Genomic DNA, 20,433 nt, shown 5'->3' with positions numbered 1-20,433 from the left:
GTTATGTTTGCATGATAAATCCTTTTACTTTACATCTGTGCCTTTATATTTAAAGTAGTTTTGGTATAGACAACCCACTTTTGTTTTTTTTAATCCATCCTGACAGCCTGGCTTTTTAATTAGGTTGTTTAGATTGTTTATGTTTAATGTAATTATTAATGTGATTGGATTTAAATTTACCATCTTAGTAGTTGTTTTTTATTTAACCTATCTACTGAATGTTCTATATATTTTTTTTTAAAGATTTTATTTATTTATTCATGAGAGACAGAGAGAGAGAGAGGCAGAGGGAGAAGCAGGCTCCCAAGGGGCAGAGAGCCCGATGCGGGACTCGATCCCAGGACCCTGGGATCATGACCTGAGCTGAAGGCAGACGCTTAACCATCTGAGCCACCCAGGCGCCCTGAGTGTTCTATATTTTTATCTTCATTATTACCTCACTACTTATACTTATTTTACCTCTTTAAAATTCTTAATACTGGTTCCTCTGTGATTTGTATTACACATCTTAAATCCAGTCTATATTCAGGCAGTGTTGTACAACTTTTTATATAGTGTCAGAGCTCCTCAACAGTATATTACCAATTTCTTCTTAACTATTTTTTGCACTATTTGTGTCACATGTATTATTTTTACATATGCCATAAGCTCGTAATACATTGCTACTATGTTTGCTTTAGACCTGCATTGTCCATCATGTCACTAGCCAGTGTGACTATTTAATTTGAATTTAGAGTAGTTAGTATTAAGTTTAAATTAATTTCCTCTGTACTAGCCATTTTTAAAGCGCCTAGTAGCCACGTGTAGCTTTTAGCTTTCAGATAGAACTGTGTGAGATAGAACGTTTCCATCATCTCAGAAAGTTTGGACAGTGAATGCTACTTCACACACATCTGTTTTGAAGTAATTAAAAATAAGGAAAAATATATTTTACATTTTCTATATATTCTACATTCACTTAAAGTGAAGATAATTTAAAGTTCCACATTTCTTTGTAGAATCAAATGTCTGTTTTGTACTCTTTCTGTAGTTCAGGTCTACTGGTAACATCTCTTGGGTTGGCTATAATGTACTCTTGTTTTTTTGGTTTTTGTTTGCAAAGTACTTTGCAGGTACAGAATTCTTTGTTCACAGTGTTTTTCTTACATTAAAGATGCCATATATATTGTTTTCTTGCATGGTTTCTGATGAGAAGTCAGTTGTAATTCATTCCTCTGTCTGCATTAAAAATGTTTCCTTAATGTTCAGTTTTCATAGCAGGTTGAAAAGGATTTGTCTCGTGGTGTGCATGTATTCTATTTATAGGGCTTTTTGTGATTGGTTGTTGAGCTTTTCTTAGATTTAAGGTTTGATCTCTTAAATCATATTTGGAAATTTCTCTTCTAATAGTTCTTCTGCACCACTTTCTCTTCTTGTGAGAATCCCATTACATAGATGGTAGTTCATTTGATATAGTCCTACAATTCTTGGAGGCTCTTTTTTGTGTCCTCCACACACTTTTTTTTTTTTTTTAATTGTATTTCAGTTTGGGTAATTTTTCATGACCTGTCTTGAAGTTCATTTGTACTTTCCCTCCCTCGTCCTTTGATGAGCCCATAAAATGCTTTTTTTTTTTTTTGGTCGCTGTTAATGTGTCTTTTATTTCTTGCATTTGCATTTCCAGCTCTTGAAATCCTTGATCTATTTTCTAATTCTATTCCAGAAGTAAATTCTTTCTTCTTTACTCCTCCCCTAGCCACAGTGGAGGACAGTGATTGGTGTCCTTCTGTCAGTAGTGTAAGGGTTTTTTTCCCCCCATATGGGTGAAGGGCCCAGGTAGGATTTTACTCTTTTCCTTTGTTGGCAGACAGTACCTTCCTTCCACTCTGGAAGATGCCTCTTTAGTCTTCATTCAGCCTGGTTCCCAGTTTTTTCAGCACGCATGGATAAGAGCCTGTGAGTGGATGCCAACTTTCTGTGTTTCTGCAATTCTCAGAGATTTTGTACTCTAATCCAACCCACACTTTGTCTTTACCTGTAATATAATTACCTGAGATGAGAAAACTTAAAACACTCTTTAGGAAAGATAAAGTATCGTGAGCTTCTAGGAAATAACATTCAGAATATAGGAAGGGTGCATTTTGTAATTTCAAGGGGAACCATTGAAAGATTGGTACTAAAAGTTGTATCAAACAAACTAGTAGGTGAAATAAAATGGAATAGTAAAAAAAAAAAAATTTTTTTTGACCAGTACTAAAGTCAAGAAAGGAAGGATAAAGGAACAAAGAACAAATGAGAAAGATGATACTTCAACTCATCTATATTAGTAATTATGTTAAATGTAAATGGATTAAGCACTTCAATGGAAATACAAATATTGTTAGGCCTTATAAGTAAGACCCACCTATATTCTGCTTATAAAAAACACTTTAAATGCAAAAATACAAATAAGATGAAAGTAAAAAGAATTGAGTATTGTCTGCAAACACCAAAGGAAAGCTGATGTGGCTATATTAATATATTATAAGATATATATATAAGAAGTAAAGAGGAATATGTTATAATAAGGGGTCAATTCATCAAGAAGACATAATAGTTTTAAATGTGTGTACCTAATAATACAGCTTTTGAATGTAGAAGTTAACTAACAGGAAAGATGTATATGTATTCATAGCTGAGATTTTAAATATACATTTAAAGTAACTGATAGAACAGTTATATAAAAAAATCAGTAAAGGAATGTAATTGAATGACATGATTAATCAACTTGACATAATTGACATTTATACAACATCATATCTAACAATTGAAGACTACACCTTTAAGTGCACTTGGGACAGTTGACAAAATAATTCTTAAAGAAGTATCACATTTGAGATGGACATTATGTAGTGCATGTTTTCTGATCATTATGGAATTAATTACAGTTCAGTAACAGAAAAATAACTAGAAGGGCCCCATATGTTTGGAAGTTAAGCAAGACATTTCTAAATACTGCATTAATCAAAACGAAGTCACAATAGAAATTAGAAAACATTTCCATCTGAAAAACAACAAAAATGTTGTACCAGAACTTACAGAATGGAACTGATGCAGTACTTTGAGAGAACTTTGTAGTTTTTTATGCATATATTGGTAAAGAAAAAAGATGAAAAATTATTAGTCTAAGCTTGTAACTGAAGGGAACAACAAATCAAACCCAAAGAAACTAGAAAGAAGGAATTAGTATATATAAAAGTAGAAATTAAAATGTTTTACAGTTTGTTGAGAAGACTTTTTAAAAATAATAAATCTGTAATGAACTGATGAAGAAAAAATGGGAAAAGACACAAGTTACCAATACCAGGAATGTAAAAGGAGGCATTAATACAGATCTTATGGATATTAAATTGTTAATAAGGGGAAATTATGAACTTTATATTAATGTTTGATAAGTGAATGAAAGATCATAAGCCTTGAAAAACACAACTTACCAAAACTGACATGGGAAATGGAAAATGAATTGCCTAATGTCTATTAAACAAGTTGACTTTGTAAAAACTTTTCTACAAAACCCCAGGTCCAGATGGCTTCACTGGTAAATTCTAAACAATTAGGTAAGATAAACTGCCACTTTTACACAAATTCTTCTGAAGAAAAAAATAAGCATCACTCCCAACATTTTATGATTTTAGCATAATCTTGATAGGAAAAACTGACAAGAGCATGACAAAAAGGGGGAAATTATAGGCCAGTATTTATCATGAACGTAGATACTGAAAGAATCCAGTGATACATAGAAAGGATAATATAGATCACAAATTTGTTCCAGGAATGAAAGGTTGGTTTAATGTTTTTAAAATTAATCAGTGTAGTTCATCTCTTTAGTAGAACAATATAGAGAAACAATAGGATCATTTCTGTAGATATGGAGAAATCATTTGACAAAGTTCAACATCCATTCATGGTAAAAATCCTTATCAACCTAGCAGTAGAAGGATATATCCTTAACTTCCTAAAGAATATCAGAAATGGGGGTGCCTGGGTGGCTCAGTTAAACATCTGCCTTTGGCTCAAGTCATGATCTCAGGGGCCTGAGATGGAGCTCTGTGTCAGGCTCCTTGCTCAGCAGGGAGTTGGCTTCTCCCTCTGCCCCTCCTCTCCCTGTTTGTGCGTGCTCTCTCTCTCTCAAATAAATAAAATCTTTAAGAAAAAGTATCAGAAAATGTACAGTTAACATCATACTCAATGAAAAGCCTTGTTTCATCTCTAGTATCTCTCCTTCTATTTAGTTATATCATTATACATGTTATACAAGGCCAGTATACACGTTATACAGGCCAGTATTCAAAAATTGTAAGTTGTATACTAGCAGCCAAAAATGTGTAGATTAAAATTAGAAAAGTATCTTTAGAATAGCATCAAGGAGCGCCTGGGTGGCTCAGTTGGTTAAGCATCTGCCTTTGGCTCAGGTCATGATCCCAGGACATCGGGCTCCTTGCTCAGCAGGGGTCTGCTTCTCCCTCTTCCTCTGTGCTCGTTCTCTCTCAAGTAAATACATATTTATTTATTTTATTTTTTATTTTAATTGTTTTTAAAGATTTTATTTATTTATTTGACAGAGAGACAGCGAGAGAGGGAACACAAGCAGGGGGAGTAGGAGGGGGAGAAGCAGGTTTCCTGCCAAGCAGGGAGCCCGATGCGGGGCTCAATCCCAGGATCCTGGGATCATGACCTGAGCAGAAGGCAGATGCTCAATGACCGAGCCACCCAGGCGCCCCACGTAAATAGATACTTAAAAAAAAAAAAAAAAAAAAAAGAATAACATCAAAATATAATCTAAGAATAAATATAATAAAAATTAGGGAAAACTTCTATACTAAAAATGATAAAACAGTGCTCAAACATTTTATTTTTAAAGATTTATTTATTTTAGAGAAAGGTAGAGTGTGGGGGTGGAGGGGCAGAGGTAGAGGGAGAAAGAATCTCAAGCAGTCTCCCTATGCTGAGCACAGAGCCTGACTCGGCTCGATTGCTCTCAACCCTTAGGTCTTGACGTGAGCCGTAGTCAAGGGTCAGATGCTTAACTGACTGAGCCACCCAGGTGCTCCCAGAGACATTTTAAAATACTTAAATAGAGAAATATTCCATCTTTATGTAGTAGGAAACTCAATATCGTTACCATGTCAGTTTCCCTCAAGTTGAGCTATGGGTTCAAAACAGTCTGAAAATCCCAGAATTTTTTTTTTCTTTGGTCAAATGGATTCCAGGATTTATACCAAAATGTAAATGTCTCAGAAGTCAAGACTTACTATGAATTTACAGTCATTAAAACAGTGTGTATTAGAACAAGGTAGATCGAAAGATCAATGTAAGAATATGAGTGTCTAGAAATAGCCCTTCATATAAACCATTCTTGGTTTATGACAAAAGCTCCACTGAAGTTAAAGAAGAGAATGTGTTTACTTTTAATAAATTGTGTTAGATAAACTGGATATCCACATGGTAATAAAGCTTGATTTATACCTGGTGCTATCTTCAAAAGTTTGAGTTTGATCATAGATTTAAATGTAAAAGCTAAAATTACGAAGCGTGTAGAGGGAAAACCTAGATGAATATCCTTATAACCTTTGCAAAAATTTCTTAAATAGAACATAAAATCGGTAAATTAGACTGCATAAAATTAAGAATTTCCGTTTTTCAATATATCATTAAGAAAGGAAAAGGTAAGCCACAGACTGTAAGAATATTTGCAATAAGTAAATCCAGCAAAGGACTTGTATCCAGAAAATATACGTAAATTACAAATCAAAAAGAAAAAGGCAAAAAACTCAGTTTTTAAAAACATGCAAAAAAGTGATCATATTCTTTATAAAAGATATACGAAAGGCCGGTGTGCACAGGTAAAGTTGCTCCACATTACTATTCATCAAGGAAATGTCACCATCATACTCCTACCAGAATGGCCAGACTTGTTGCTGAAGATACGAAACAACTGATAACTATTACATATTGCTAATGAGAATGAAAATTGTTTCAGCCACTTTGGAAAACTGGTAGCAACTGTTAGAGGTAAACATAGCCCTGTACTGTGACCCAGTAATTCCAGGTCATACTACCCAAGAAAGGTAAAAAATATGTATAATAATATTTATAACAACATGAATGAATCCCAGAAACATTGTGTTCAGCGAAAGTAGACAGACACAAAGAGTTCGTATGTATGATTCCACTTGTGTAGTTTAAAACAGGAAAAACTAATATGGGGTAGAAGTCCAGAAAGTGGTTGCCTATGGATTGAGAGAAGTTTAATGAGTTGGAAGGGGTAAGAGAGAACCTTCTGAAATGATGGTAATGTTTTATATCTTGATCTAGGTAGTAGTTATGCAGATGGATAACATAAGAAAACATTCATTGAACTATAATGTATGTTCAAGAGTTTTGTACTTTCTTTAAATAGTTCTTCAACAAATGATTGCACAGAAAAGGAAAATACTTGCAAAGTTTTTATTATGAAAATTTCCAAGTGAGTTTCTATGGAGTACAAGGAAACCACATTTATACTTGCATCAACATTTTGCCATGCTTGTTTCTTTGTTTCTCCAAACCCACTCATATAAGCTCTTTTTTTTTATAGCTAACACATATACAAGTGTCTAAATATCACAGGTATATTAATTTGTTCTGAACACATTTTGTGAATTTTTATCATCAAACGAAATTTGCTACACTTGGTATGCATAACATTGAATTTTCTATTTTCCTTTTTTCCTGTACTTTTCTTTTCTTCGCTCATTGACATGGAAATAAACCTATATTGTTTCTTTATTTGTAACTGATTTGACTTGGCATCCCAGAGGAGGGTGGGTTGAGCAGGGCCCTTCTTAGTTGTTCCACATCTGAATCAGATCTTCCTATCTAAATGAGAGGTAAATTTGAGGAATATTCTTCTATTTTTTAATGGATTGGTATTCTATTCTTCCATCTCAATTTGTCTTTGACTTTAATCTTTTAATTCCCCCTCTGCCAGTTATATTTCCAGTAAACCATAGAAAATATTGTTCTAGTGTGTTGGCTATATGCTTATTTAATTCTTTCTTCACAGATTTCTTTCTTTGGGTAGTCTTTTAAAAAATAGCATTTTGTAGCAGTTACTTATTTTAAAGATTTATTTGAGAGCGAGAGAGTGCTCACGCAAGAGAATGAGAGAGGGCGCACACAAGTAGGGGGCTGAGAGGATGGGGGGAGGGGCAGACAGAGAGGGAGAAGCAGACTCCCTGCATAGCTGGGAGCCTGACATGGAGCTCCATTTTGTAACAAATTTTTAAACAACTTTTTAAACCATTTTTGGTGAGATAGAGGCTTTGCCGTAAGTTGGAAATACAGTATTTTATCTACTTAAATACAAAAATTTTGGATTATCTTAAAGGTCTGTTTCTGATTACATATATTTTATATTTTTAGTGAAATTTTCACTATATCAGTGCTGAGTTTGTTAAAGCTCTTAAAATAATTTACAGAAAAGTTGTCCCGAAAGATAGTATTTAAGTAAGTTTAGCCTTTTATCAGATTATCTCTTTGTGTTACTAGGGATAGTAAACCCATTTGATCTCAGAAGTTTAACAGTTATACTTTTAAAATTTCTCCCTGATTTACTTATTATTGTCATTTCTACAATTGTTCATTTACAGAATTTAGTAGTCATACCCTGGAAGTTTTCTTGTGTAGCAGCCTGTAACTTCGAAGTCCGGTGGCTGATAGTTCATTATTTGATTTGCTGCAATTGATTTTATTAATGTGTCTACTTGTTTATAGTAGTATATAGGAATAATACCACCTCAGTCCTTATTTACTGTGTATCTAGTAGTTATGTTTAGTGGAATATTTTGCAGTTGTCTATATGTAAAAGCAGCCTTTTGTGCTTGTGCCTAGGAGATACGAAAAATCTAGAGATAGATTGAAAAGAACCTGTAAGTATAAGAAATAATTTAAGACCAAGCTTAGATTGTTATTCAAAGTGGATACTTTATTAATCTCTTGGAATATTTACTTTGTCTTAGCTAAAAATAGAAAGATGAGATAATGTTAGTAAATTAAGTTAAGGGGCGCCTGAGTGGCTCAGTCGGTTAGGCATCTGCCTTCAGCTCGGGTCGTGATCCTGGGGTCCTGGGATTCAGCCCTGTGTCGGGTTCTCCACTCAGCGGGGAATCTGCTTCTCCCCCTGTGATCTCTCTCGCTCTTGCTCTCTCTCAAATAAATAAAATCTTTAAGTTAAAATGTAATTGTTTCCAACATATACAAAATAGCTTTCTAGCAGTATTTGTCATAGTCTGTCATAAATTCATTTTGTCATAAAGTTTGTATTAGTGAATTTATAACTCAAGTTTGATAATAATTACCAAAATTTTGTTAAATAATTATTTTACTGAAAGGAAATGCAGGCTATATAATTTTAGAAGTTTGTTTTATGAGGAATTTTAAGAAACATTTTTAGGACATTTTATAGGCATTTTTATAAAGGCAAATATGAGAGAATATAAAACAAATTTTCCAGTGGGCTTGAAAGAGTAATCAAGACTTTGCCCTTCAAATAGTTGGATTAAGTTGTGTTTGTTTCTCAACTTACTTTTCTATTTCTAGGAAAGATAGTTTAACAATGGTTATTTATAGGCAGCCTACTAAATGGGAAAAAATAGTTGCAAATTATATATCTGATAAAGGCTTGGTATCCAAAATATATTAGGAATTCATACAACTCAACAGCAAAAAACCAATCCAATTAGGGAGTGGGCAGAGGATATGAGCAGACATTTTTCTAAAGACAGCATACAGATGGGCAACAGGTACATGAAAAGATGCTCCACATCATTAATCAGAGAAATGCAAATCAAAACCACAATGAGATATCAACTCACATCTGTTAGAATGGCTTTTATCAAAAAGACAAGACCTAGCAAGTGTTGGGGGGGATATGAAAAGAAAAAAAACCTTTTCCGCTCTTGGGGAGAATGTAAACTGGTGCAGCCACTATGGAAGACAGAATGGAGGTTTTTCAAAAAATTAAAAATAGAAATTACCATATGATTCAGGTATTCTACTTCTGGGTGTTTATCTGAAGAAAACAAAGATACTAACCTGAAAAGATATATACACCCCCATATTCTTGGCAGCATTATTTACAATGGCCAAGATATGGAAACAACCTAAGTGTCTATTGGTTGATGAATGGATAAGGAAGATGTGGTATAAAGCCAGGGAATGCAGAGGTTTGCTGGCATTCACCAGAAGCTAGAAGTGCGAAAGGTTTCTCCTCTAGAGCCTTTGGGAGGAGATATGGCCCTATTGACACCTTGATTCTGGACCTTTAATTTCCAGAACTGTGAGAGAATGTTTTATGCAAAGAAAGAAAAGAAGAAAAGGGGAAGGGATTTTCCTGGGGAAGAAAAAAGATGCAGTGTGTGTGTGTACAATGGAGTATTATTCAGCCATAAAAAAAAAAAAAAATGAAATCCTGCCATTTGCAACAATATGGATAGACCTTGAGGGCATTATACTTAACTGAAATAAGCCAGATAGAGAAAGACAAATACTGTACGATCTCATATGTAGAATCAGTAAAAAAGCTCATAGATACAGAGAAAAGATTGGTGGTTGCCAGAGGTGGTAGTGGGAGGCAGGCAAAATGGGTGAAGAGGGTCAAAAGGTACAAACTTTTCAGTTACAAAATAAGTCATGGGAAATGTACAGCATAGTGTCTGTAGTTAATAATACCATATTGTATATTTGAAGGTTGCTACAGTACATCTTAAAAGTTCTCATCATAAGAAAAAGAATTCTGTTACTATTTATGGTGATAGATGTTAACTAGATTTACTTTTATGATCATTTAGCACTATGTACAAATATCGAATCATTATGTTGTATACCCCATACTAATATGTCACTTATACCTCTGTTTTGTTTGTTTGTTTGTTTGTTTTTAAGTGAGTCATTTTTGGCTCCCAGCAAATAGGTCACAGGGGTATAGATCCAAGCTTTTAGTTGAAACTCTTCTGGAAGTTCAGCTAATTTCTCCTTCCCTTTGCCTAAAACTTCACTTAAGTCAGCTAGATTTAAATTCTAAAAGTAAGTGTTCCTGATGGCAGTAGCTATGTAGTGAATATTTGTTAGAGGATAGGTAGAATAAAGGAGCTAAGCAGCAGGTCTGACATTGCCCGCAAACAAAACACCACTGTAATTCATTTTGATACTGTCAGCCCTAGCATGGCACTTCCTATGCTGAGAATAAGCAGATCTTTTAAAAGGGAGAAAATATACTTTCATGAGTTGGCATTAGAAAATCTTTGTTCTAGTAATAGGTAGAAGTATAAGAAAATCCAGTATCTAAGTGCACATAATTTAAATTATTTGTGTTTGCTATTTATTGCAGGATAATTTGTTATGCTTTAATAGATGTACTAGCTCAGATCATTTATATCTCATAGTTTCTGAGTCAGAAATTCAGGAGCACCCTGGCTGGGTGGTTTGTCTCAGGTCTCTCATGAGGTTGCAGTCAAGATATAGGTTGGGACCGCAGTCATCTGAAGACTTGATTGGGGCTTAAGGCACTGCCTCCTAGGTGGTTCATTCACATGGCTGTTACCAGAAGACCTCAGTTCCTTCTGGCTGTTGGCAGGAACTGCCAGTTCCTCAACATGTGGACCTTAGGATTACTTGACTGATCTCCTGATATGGCAGCTTGCTTCTCCTAGAGAGAAATGAGCTGAGAGAGAGCAAGGAGGAAGCCACAATGCCTTTTATGCCCTAATCTTGTACCTTATACGTTGTCGCTACTATCACATTGTCTTCAGTAGAAACAAGTCACTAAGTACAACCCACACTGAAGTGGTGCAGATTCGTCTCTGCTTTTTGAAGAAGTATCAAAGAATTTGTAGAACAGAATTGTTTGTTCTTTCATCTATTTATTCAGCAGCCATTTAAATACATACTATGTTAGACAGTGTATTAGAAGCAGTGCATTAATAGTGCATTCAAGTAAAAATAAAACAAGGCCTTTGTCTTTAAAATCACCACTCTTTAAATTCTGCTGTGGGAGGTGTGTATTCCATACCCATGCTTTCCGTTGTATTCTTTTGAAGGTTGTTTTTATTGTCTCGCTGTAGCTGCTGGCGTATCTATCCTAGTTAAAATGATAAAGTGGGGGCGCCTGGGTGGCTCAGTTGGTTAAGCGACTTGCCTTCGGCTCAGGTCATGATCCTGGAGTTCCAGGATCGAGTCCCGCATCGAGCTCCCTGCTCGGCAGGGAGTCTGCTTCTCCCTCTGACCCTCCCCCCTCTCATGTGCTCTCTCTCTCTCAAATAAATAAATAAAATCTTTAAAAAAAAAATAAAAAAAATAAAAAAAAAATGATAAAGTGATGACTGCTAGGTTGATAGGATCTAGAATTAATACTTTGCTGATTCTCTCCTTTAATTCTTAGACAGCAACATATATATATATAGTTTGCTTTATTTCTTACCTTAGTAAGAAATATGTAAAAGTCCAAAGCATTTGAATTGAATAATTGTCACAAGTAGAGAGGAATCATATGTTACTTATTACGTGATTAGTACAAGGAGCAAGAGACTAATTCAGCAAAGCAAACATCTCTTCAGAAAGAACTCAGACTGAAGGTTTCTCATTCACTTGAGATACAAATTCATTTCTTGTTATTCATCCTCTCTCCTCCCTGTTCTGCCTTTTTTTTTCTTCTTTATACTTTTTTACTTGGAAATGAGATAACACTGTTGTAGATACTTGACTAGAGCTGGCCTTAGGTGAAATAAAAATAATTAGTATCTACAGAGAGATTCTATTCTACATTTTATTCATAAGGTATGAGGCACTTTTGAAAATAATAAAGCAGAGGACAAGAAAGTACAAGAAATTTAAAAGATTATAACAGAATACTGAAAGGCTGGAAGTAAAAGTGGATGAAGTTTGCCATTTCATAGAGTGAAAATAAGAAAGAAAAGTTTGCAGACAAAGGATTAATCTAGGTAGGCCAAATACAGAGAAAATAGGAATTTTGAAAAAGGAATCTTTGAGACAAACTGACACAAGTCTTTAAAACAGCCCAATCAGGGCTGTGTAGGAGAAATTTTAAAATGGCCTGCCCCTTAAAAAGTCCTTGTGGCATTATAGAATATCATTTATTAAGAGGATATCCTAAATATTCCAGGGAGAAAAATTGGTTTACTTACCAAAAAATGAGAAATAAATGGGCAGAATAGGATGCCATATGCAACATGGGATGTTGGAAAACAGTTTCTCTCCGAGTTTGGAAAAAATGGTTTTGTCTTGTGCTATACCTAAAGCGTGAGGGAGAGATGAAAATTCAGGCATGCAAGGACCTGAATATTACCTCCTTACGTAAAATTTCTGAAAACAATTGTTTGATCTAGTAAAGACAGACACGCACGCACACGAGAATATGGGATTCAAATCAGTGGACTTAACTCAGAAGTACAATCAAAAGATATCAGAGCCAGGGTCATAGGCCTTGAAAACAAGTAGACTTAAGTTTAGATGAGGATGTTGGAGGGTTCAGAAGAGAATATCTTTAGGAAGCATTTGGAATCAGATTAAAGACAGATTTTTAAGGGGTGCTTGGGTGGCTTAGTGGGTTAAGTGTCCAGCACGGTTAAGTGTCTGTGATCTCAGCTCAGGTCTTGATCTCAGGGTCGTGAGTTAAAGCCCTGAGTTGGGCTCCATGCTGGGTGTGGAGCTTACTTAAAAAAAAAAAACAGGGGCGCCTGGGTGGCTCAGTCGTTAAGCATCTGCCTTCGGCTCAGGTCATGATCTCAGGGTCCTTGGATCGAGCCCCACATCAGGCTCTCTGCTCCACGGAAAGCCTGCTTCTCCCTCTCCCACTCCCCCTGCTTGTGTTCCCTCTCTCCCTGTGTCTGTCTCTGTCAAATAAATAAAATCTTAAAAAAAAAAAATCTTAAAACACAAAACAAAACCAGCCAGTTATTCAGAAACAGTGATTTTCAGTGTTTTGTACGCTTTCCAGTTCCAGTTCCTTTTCTCTCACTATCTCTTTACAACATTCTGATCAGGCTTTACATCCACCATTCTACCAGCGGTACCCTTGTCAGGATCTTCAGTATCCTCCATGTTACTAAGTTCAGCGGCCAGTTATAGATCCTCCTCATACTTTATCTCTTAGCAGCATTTGGCACAGTGGATCAGTTCTTCTGTCTGAGGTACTTTCTTCATTTGGCATCCACACCCCTGGATTTTCCTTTTCTCTCATTGGCCTCTGTCAATTTTTCTGTTATTTCTTTTTTCCTAAAGGCCTCTTCATGTTGGATCATCTCAGGACTCTTTTTTTCCTTCCCCAAGTACACTTAGATGTCCTGTCCAAGTTCATGCCTTTTTGAATATTATTTATATACTGGTAACTCCCAAATTATACTGGCAGCTCAACATTCTTTAGTCAACTCCAGGCTCCTATTTAACATTTCTACTTGAATGTCTGATAGATGCCTCAAATTTAACACATCTAAAACTAAACTGAAGATATTTTCTCCAAACCCGCTTCTTCCACAAATTTTCCTACTTCAGTTAATGGTAACTCTTACGTTTCTAGTTGCTCAGGCTATAAAACTTAGAATCAACCTTGAATCCTTATCTTATTTTATAACCCGTATCAGAAAATTTTGTTGACACTACTTTCACAATTTATTCAGAATCTGGCCATTTCTCACCACCTCTATTTTTACCCTGGTTTAAACTACTGTCATCTCTTGGCAGTATGATTTCGATAGCTCTGCAACCAGGCTCCTTGCCTTTGGCCTTGTTCCCCTTCAGTCTATTGAAAACAGTAGCCAGAGTGTTCCTTCCTCTTAAAACAGAAGTTAGGTAGTATCTATTTTGCGCTCAGAACTCTTCAGTGGTTTTCCAGCTCACTCAGAATAAAACCTACATTTCTTGCATTATCCTATAAGGGCCTATGTGATCTCTTCCACCTCACCCTCCACCCACCCACCCTAATTAATTTTCTCACCTCATCTGTTTTTTTCCTCTCTTGTTCATTCCATCCCAGACTTCGTGCTGTGATCGCTTCTGGAAGTTCTCACCTCAGGAACTTCAGTTTCTTCTGCCTGAGATGTTCTTTCCATAGATTTACACATGGCTCTCTCCCTCACAAGGTGTTTGCTCAGATGATCCCTTCTCAGTGAGGTTTCCCCTAACCACCCTGTTTCTCATTGTACACCCTCAGCAACTCTTCAGTCTCTGTTTTATTTTGCTCCACAGTATGTTTTGTCTAACATACATTTATTTACTTCTTGTTTTGTTTAGTGTCTACCACATACTGTAGTTTTAGGAGGGCAGGAATATTTGTCCACTTTGTTCGTTATCATATCCTCAGCCCTGGAAATAATGCCTGGGACATAGTGAAAAAAGCTTTAGTCTAAAGAAAAGACTTGGGGTAAAATACTCGTGAACTTAAATCCGTGGTCATGCTTTACAGTTGCCGTGTACTGTACTGTGAATATGTGAAGATTCAAGTTATTTCAGATCATTTTTCTTAGTATTAAAACAGTATTAATTAGAGCTTATGTTTTTGCCAGTGTGGGAAGATTTTTTTTTTTTTTTTTTTTGCTATTATTTACCCTTTAGTTGTTGCTAACAGTCTGACTTGGTTCAGATATATTAGAGGATCACAATCTGTTGCTGAGTTTATAATTTATGTTGGAGAATGTTTGTGTGTACTCTTATATATGTTAATATATAGTTATCTATGGCTAGAGAGATAACATACACGGTTAAGCTCATTTGCAGAAGTATCATCTTCTAATAAGCGTTAGGCAATTAGCAGTACCTCCATTGTTTAAGTAAATAAGATGTTTAAATAGAAATGTAAGCCCTTACCACACTTTTAAAAAAAGCACAGGTTGCAACTTTTGAAATAGTAAATGTCTTAATTTCAAAACAAAAGAAGGTCTTCTTATATTTGTTACATGATAATAAAATATTTAGTTTTTCTAATTTAAAATAGGTTCTTATTTGGGATTAAAATATCTGAATGATAAATTGACTAAAAAATATCATTATTTACACACATTAATTTTTAATTGTTATAAACCATTATACATTTTAAAAATAAAATCTGTACTCTTAGGGTTAATTTCTTTTAACAGTGCCAGGGCTAAAGGAACTCTACTGCTTTGTGGAGAAGCAAAGAGAGCATAGTGTAGTAGACTCCCAGATATTTTGGTTACATACCTCAGTAAACACTTCTTCCAATATACTTATTTACTTTTAAATTATATGTGTGTTGTTATCATTGTCAGTCTTAAGGATGATAAATACTTACAACAAGGTTTTTCAAGAGGAGATGTAAATTTTCAAATAGCCATCTTGATAGTTGTAAGGTTTTTTGATGGACTTGTCAGATCAGATTGTATTTTTCTGATATTACGGGTCTAATGAAGAGCTTCAGTAGGAGGAGTATTAGTTTTGCCATTTTTGTTTTGTGTTTTGCATTATTATTTTGTTTAATCCATGGTTTCTTTGTAGGAATCTTCTGCAGCTTATTCATTGTGTGAGTAAAAACTAAATCACATCCATAATTGCACTGAACTGGGCACACGAAAACTGCCATATATGTCACAGTATACTGAAAAAGAGCCAGCAGGTAAGCAAAGTGTCTTTGTCAGTTCCTCTACATTGAGGACTTTGTATTTTTCTCTCTAGATACCTTGAATACTGTACATGACTTGGGATCATGGTCTTATTTCAGGCCATTTTTGATCAATATACTGAATATTTGTAAAGCTTAATTTCTAATTTTTGATATGAAAATAAGTATAAATAAAAATTCTTATTTTCCTTCTGTACCCCCTTGGCTGCTATTGTGCTTTCCATTTTGGAGACTTTTCCTTTGGAGGAGTTGTTAAGGGTACTGGTTCTGGAGTCATACTATTCAGTTACTGCACAGTTACTAAATACTGAATTTTAACTTTAATTTTTTTGATCTTTAAAATGAAGTACAGTATCTACCACATAAGTTTGTTGAGGGGATTAAAAAACATAATGTAAAACTTGATAACTGCATGTTAGAAATACATATATGTTTTTCATTTGTGCTTGGAAGCAATTTTATTTCTTATTTTAATGCAATAAAACAAAAATATGTAATTGTTCCATTGATTGTTTCATATACTGTGAGAAAATATTTTATTTAGTTCTTGTATAATATATGTAAAATCTAATTGACTAAAGAAATTTAAACTTTTTATATATGGCGTGGTAATGTTCTTAGTTAAAGGTGCTACTGTTTACTACTATATATCCTTTAGCCATCAGAACTTAGTATTAAAGTTGTTCAAATGTTGATGGCTTTTCCTACCATAGTGTATGCCATTGGTAGTTTTGGAAGATGAGGTAGCATGTCTTTGACTTGGCTCATTGCTATTTTCTTTTGGAGAATTTTATCTGACCCTAATATTTGGGATATGTTTTATTATGGTTCAGTTGGTTCTTTATGATAGTACAGATGCCAGTTAAAGAAGTTAGCTATTACTTTGGATAGGAATGCATTCACTTTTAATGTAATTGAAACCATCATTTCATGTGCTGGTAATTCAACAAATAAGTATTAGCAGTTATACATAAGGTACTTTACTTAGATAATTTGGAGGATCATTGTCCAGTCCTTAATGAGCTTTTGCAATATGGCATATGAATTTGGCATATGAAAAATTGTTTTGAGTAGGTTACATCATAAAAATCTAAAATACCTTAAAGGTATCAAACTTTAAAAGCTATTTTTTGGGGTAAAGAGGCACATAACTCTCATAGTATTTCATGTTTACTTTTCAAGTATATTTTACAGTATCAGTAAGGTGTACTGGATATTCAGTAGCGTATGATCTGGCAAGTAATAGCATATCTGTTGAAATATTACCCTACTAGTCACCAGAATAAAAGTCATTGTATGCCTCTCTTATTTTTAACTGTGTTCTTCAGCAATGGATCAAGAATCCAGCAAGGCTGCCTGGCCGAAACCAGCAGGAGGGTATCAGACAATCACAGGCAGGAGATACGGAAGAAGACATGCATATGTCAGTTTTAAACCATGTATGACCAGGCACGAAAGAAGTTTAGGTCGGGCTGGTGATGACTATGAAGTGTTGGAACTAGATGATGTTCCAAAGGAAAATTCCTCAGGTGTGCAACATGGGATTATATAAGAGCTATTAATAAGCATGTAGGAATTGATCTTGTAATATTTGAAATTATGTGTGGGTTTTATGTATCTATGAATACAAATGTACATTTCCTATCAAGAAATTCTATTTTGATATTCTAATTGAATTTAATATGCATACTCTATACCTTTAAACATAGAAGAAAATAGAATATGGCCAATTGTTAAAATATAACTACATTGCCATGGCAGTGATTACCTTATCACATCCTTCAGCCAGTGGAGATCTTCATCTTTCAGTCAAAAACTTTTTAATGTGAACTGAATATATTTTTCTTGCATATTATGTTTAATAGCTTTTTTGTTTTAATTGTATCTCCAAATAATTTAGCTTGGCTAATTTGTTTTTTAAAATGATTTTATGAAATACATACGTCAAGTAATAGTTATTTAAGTAAAATTTCTTAATTATTAAAAGTGGTTTGGGAAAGTATTTTGCAGATATCCCTGTACTATAATTACACATCTTTGGACTGGAGTGTGGTCATCTTCTTATCCTGAGCAAATTTGATAATTCTAGATTATTTTTACTGTCATTTATAAACAAGAGTCTAAATTATTAGCTAATAAGTTCATTCTGTTAAAGAAGCCTTTCTGTGATATGACGAGACTGCTCTTTAGTTATTTATAATTTATAAATTTTTGTCCCAACAAAACAAGATATTTTCAAACAGAACTCAAATATCTTCATTTTTTTATTATTACATTAGTGGTAATAAAAGGTAGTCAAGCTTAAAGTGATTCATAGAATAGATATGATTTTATTCTTGTCTCAAGATTATGACAAACTATGGCAAAGAGATTAAACTTGTTGACTTTTTTTGTTGTTTTGTAGTCATAGCTGTAGCATATCTAAAGTTAACTTATTATTACAGATGTATTATAAAAAATCTATTTTGGGGATAGAAATCTAATATTTTATATCTGGAGACTGAGATATAATCTTCTGAATTGACATCAAACACAGTAAAGTTTCATTTCTGTTAGATCTGTAACCTGTTCTTTTATCTATCAAAAGTACTATTGAAGTTTTTTTACCTGCCCATAATAAAAGAAGTTAAGTTTGAATTGTGCACCCTAACAACTGGGAGGGCAGATTGGTTACCCTATGACTTGACTTATGCCTCTCCTGTTAAATGTCTTTTACGGAATGTTTTAGGTATCAGGATTTAGGTGAAAAACCTCCAAGAGACATCTGAGGGAGAGGATATTGAGGGGCTGTACAATGGCTTAAATGAACTCATAGGGTTACCAGTGTGGCCTCTCGGTTAAGGGAGGGAGCATAGAGGTACCTGCCAGAGGAATTCACTCGTATTCAAGTGCATAATAATTGGCATAATTTCTACTTAAGTAGTCATTATTAAATAAAATTATATCTAATGTCTCCAAATGTGTTTTCTTTGTTCTCTATGAAGGTTCCAGTCCATCGGATCAAATTCATTCTTCTTTACCCAACGACACTTTATTTGAAAAAAGTGAAACAGAAATTCCCATTTGTGATACAACATTGAATCAAACCATTGAGAGCAGTCCATCCTTTGCTGCAGTACATCATAGTGAGGAGGGCAGGGAGACTTTAGGAAGCAGTACAGATCTTCATAATCACTCTGAGGGAGAATATACTACAGAAGCTTGCAATGCTTCAAGTGTACAAAATGGAATTTCATTGGTTCAGACGGACTCTTACGATCCAGATGGCACACATGGAGAGGCCAATGACCGTCTTCAGCTTTCTGCAGAAGCTGTGGAAGGTGGTGGATATCAGGAAGCATTGGGCAATACAATATTTGAATTGGCAAATGGAGAGGTAGAGGCATACGCTGGTCTTTCACCACCAGTTCCCTCTTTCAACTGTGAAATAAGGGATGAATTTGAAGAGTTAGATTCAGCACCTTTAGTCAAAAGTTCTACTGGTGATACTGAGTTTGTCAGTCAGAACAATCAGGAATTTCAGAGGTCCTCTTCTGAAGATGAAGTTGTTAGAAAGGAACAACAAAATGATACTAGCCAGGAGAGTCAGGGAGAAAATGCAGCTGAAGATGCAGTGTGTGCTCCCGGGCATATCTGCAGTGAACAAAATTCTAGTGATAAGGCCAAGAACCAGGGAAATTTTCCTGAACAGGTAGTGAGGCCCAAAGTTAGAAAACTGATAAGTTCAAGCCAGGTGGACCAAGAAACAGGTTTTAATAGGCATGAGGCTAAACAAAGAAGTGTTCAGAGATGGAGGGAGGCTTTGGAAGTTGAGGAAAATGGCTCAGATGACCTCTTAATAAAATGTGATGACTACGATGGAGAACATGATTGCATGTTCTTGGATCCACCTTACTCAAGAGTTACGCACAGGGAAACAGAACATAACCAAATAACAGCGGAAAGTGGAGCCACAGCAGGAAGGCAAGAAGTGGTGGATAACACCTTTTGGAATGGCTGTGGAGATTATTACCAACTGTATGACAAGGATGAAGATAGGTAAGATTTCGTGCCTTGTCAGATTGTGTAACAAGCAAAGTGGTTTATTTCGAGTAACCATGATGTTTGATGGATGGGCTCCATGACGTGGTCAGGGAATTAGGTATTTTGACTGGCCAAATACTCTTATTTTCTGAGTGCTAACCACACTTGCAAACTACTGCTTAGTTATTTACAGAAACTTTCTTTGGGGCATTTCAAGAGTTTATAGAAATTGTAAGTTCAGATAATGGTTATTAGTTATTACAGAAGGATAAAGATACTAATTATTTCAGTTCATAGTATTTCATTTAACAAAATGCAAGGTAAGCATTTATCATATTTTTTTAAAAATGTTATGTTAATCCATCCGGGGCTTAAAAAGTGACTCAGATTACAGAAAATTTTGATAATGTTTTATTAACTTTGCCAATATTTATTAATGTCGCCTGTTTCTCTGTTCTTCTATTTGCTCTTTTTAGCCTTAGGTTTATTTTTTACCTATTTTTATGTAGCATTTGATTTTTGGTCACAGCTCAATGTGGTATATATTATTATTTCCCCCACTTATAGACCTAGAAACTGAAGTACAGGCGAGTTAACTTCCCAGAGTAACAAAGCTAGTAAATTTTGGAGCTGAAATATGCATTTCTACTTACTGCCCAATCCAAATGGATATTCTCAAAAAAACATACAACTTTTCTTTCTTTCTTTCTTTCTTTCTTTCTTTCTTTCTTTCTTTCTTTCTTTCTTTCTTTCTTTCTTTC

General features: G+C 34.8%; 1 protein-coding gene across 1 annotated transcript in view; it reads left to right on the top strand.

The window, feature by feature from the left end:
- Positions 1-20,433, top strand: part of PJA2 (praja ring finger ubiquitin ligase 2) — a 71,281-nt gene that overhangs the window by 7,268 nt on the left and 43,580 nt on the right. Inside the window, exons 2-4 of the mRNA XM_035015026.1 lie at positions 15,526-15,643; positions 16,978-17,178; positions 18,634-19,687. Of these exons, the coding sequence (XP_034870917.1) occupies positions 15,613-15,643; positions 16,978-17,178; positions 18,634-19,687 (1,286 nt within the window). The 5' untranslated portion in view covers positions 15,526-15,612. The remainder of the gene's footprint in view (positions 1-15,525; positions 15,644-16,977; positions 17,179-18,633; positions 19,688-20,433) is intronic.

The sequence above is a fragment of the Mirounga leonina genome, unplaced genomic scaffold, assembly GCF_011800145.1.
Source record: "Mirounga leonina isolate KUSES-001 unplaced genomic scaffold, KU_Mleo_1.0 Mir_168, whole genome shotgun sequence".
In the NCBI taxonomy this organism is placed as follows: Eukaryota; Metazoa; Chordata; class Mammalia; order Carnivora; family Phocidae; genus Mirounga; species Mirounga leonina.
The sequence above is the reverse complement of the archived record's forward strand: the minus strand, read 5'-3'. Positions and strand labels throughout refer to the sequence as shown.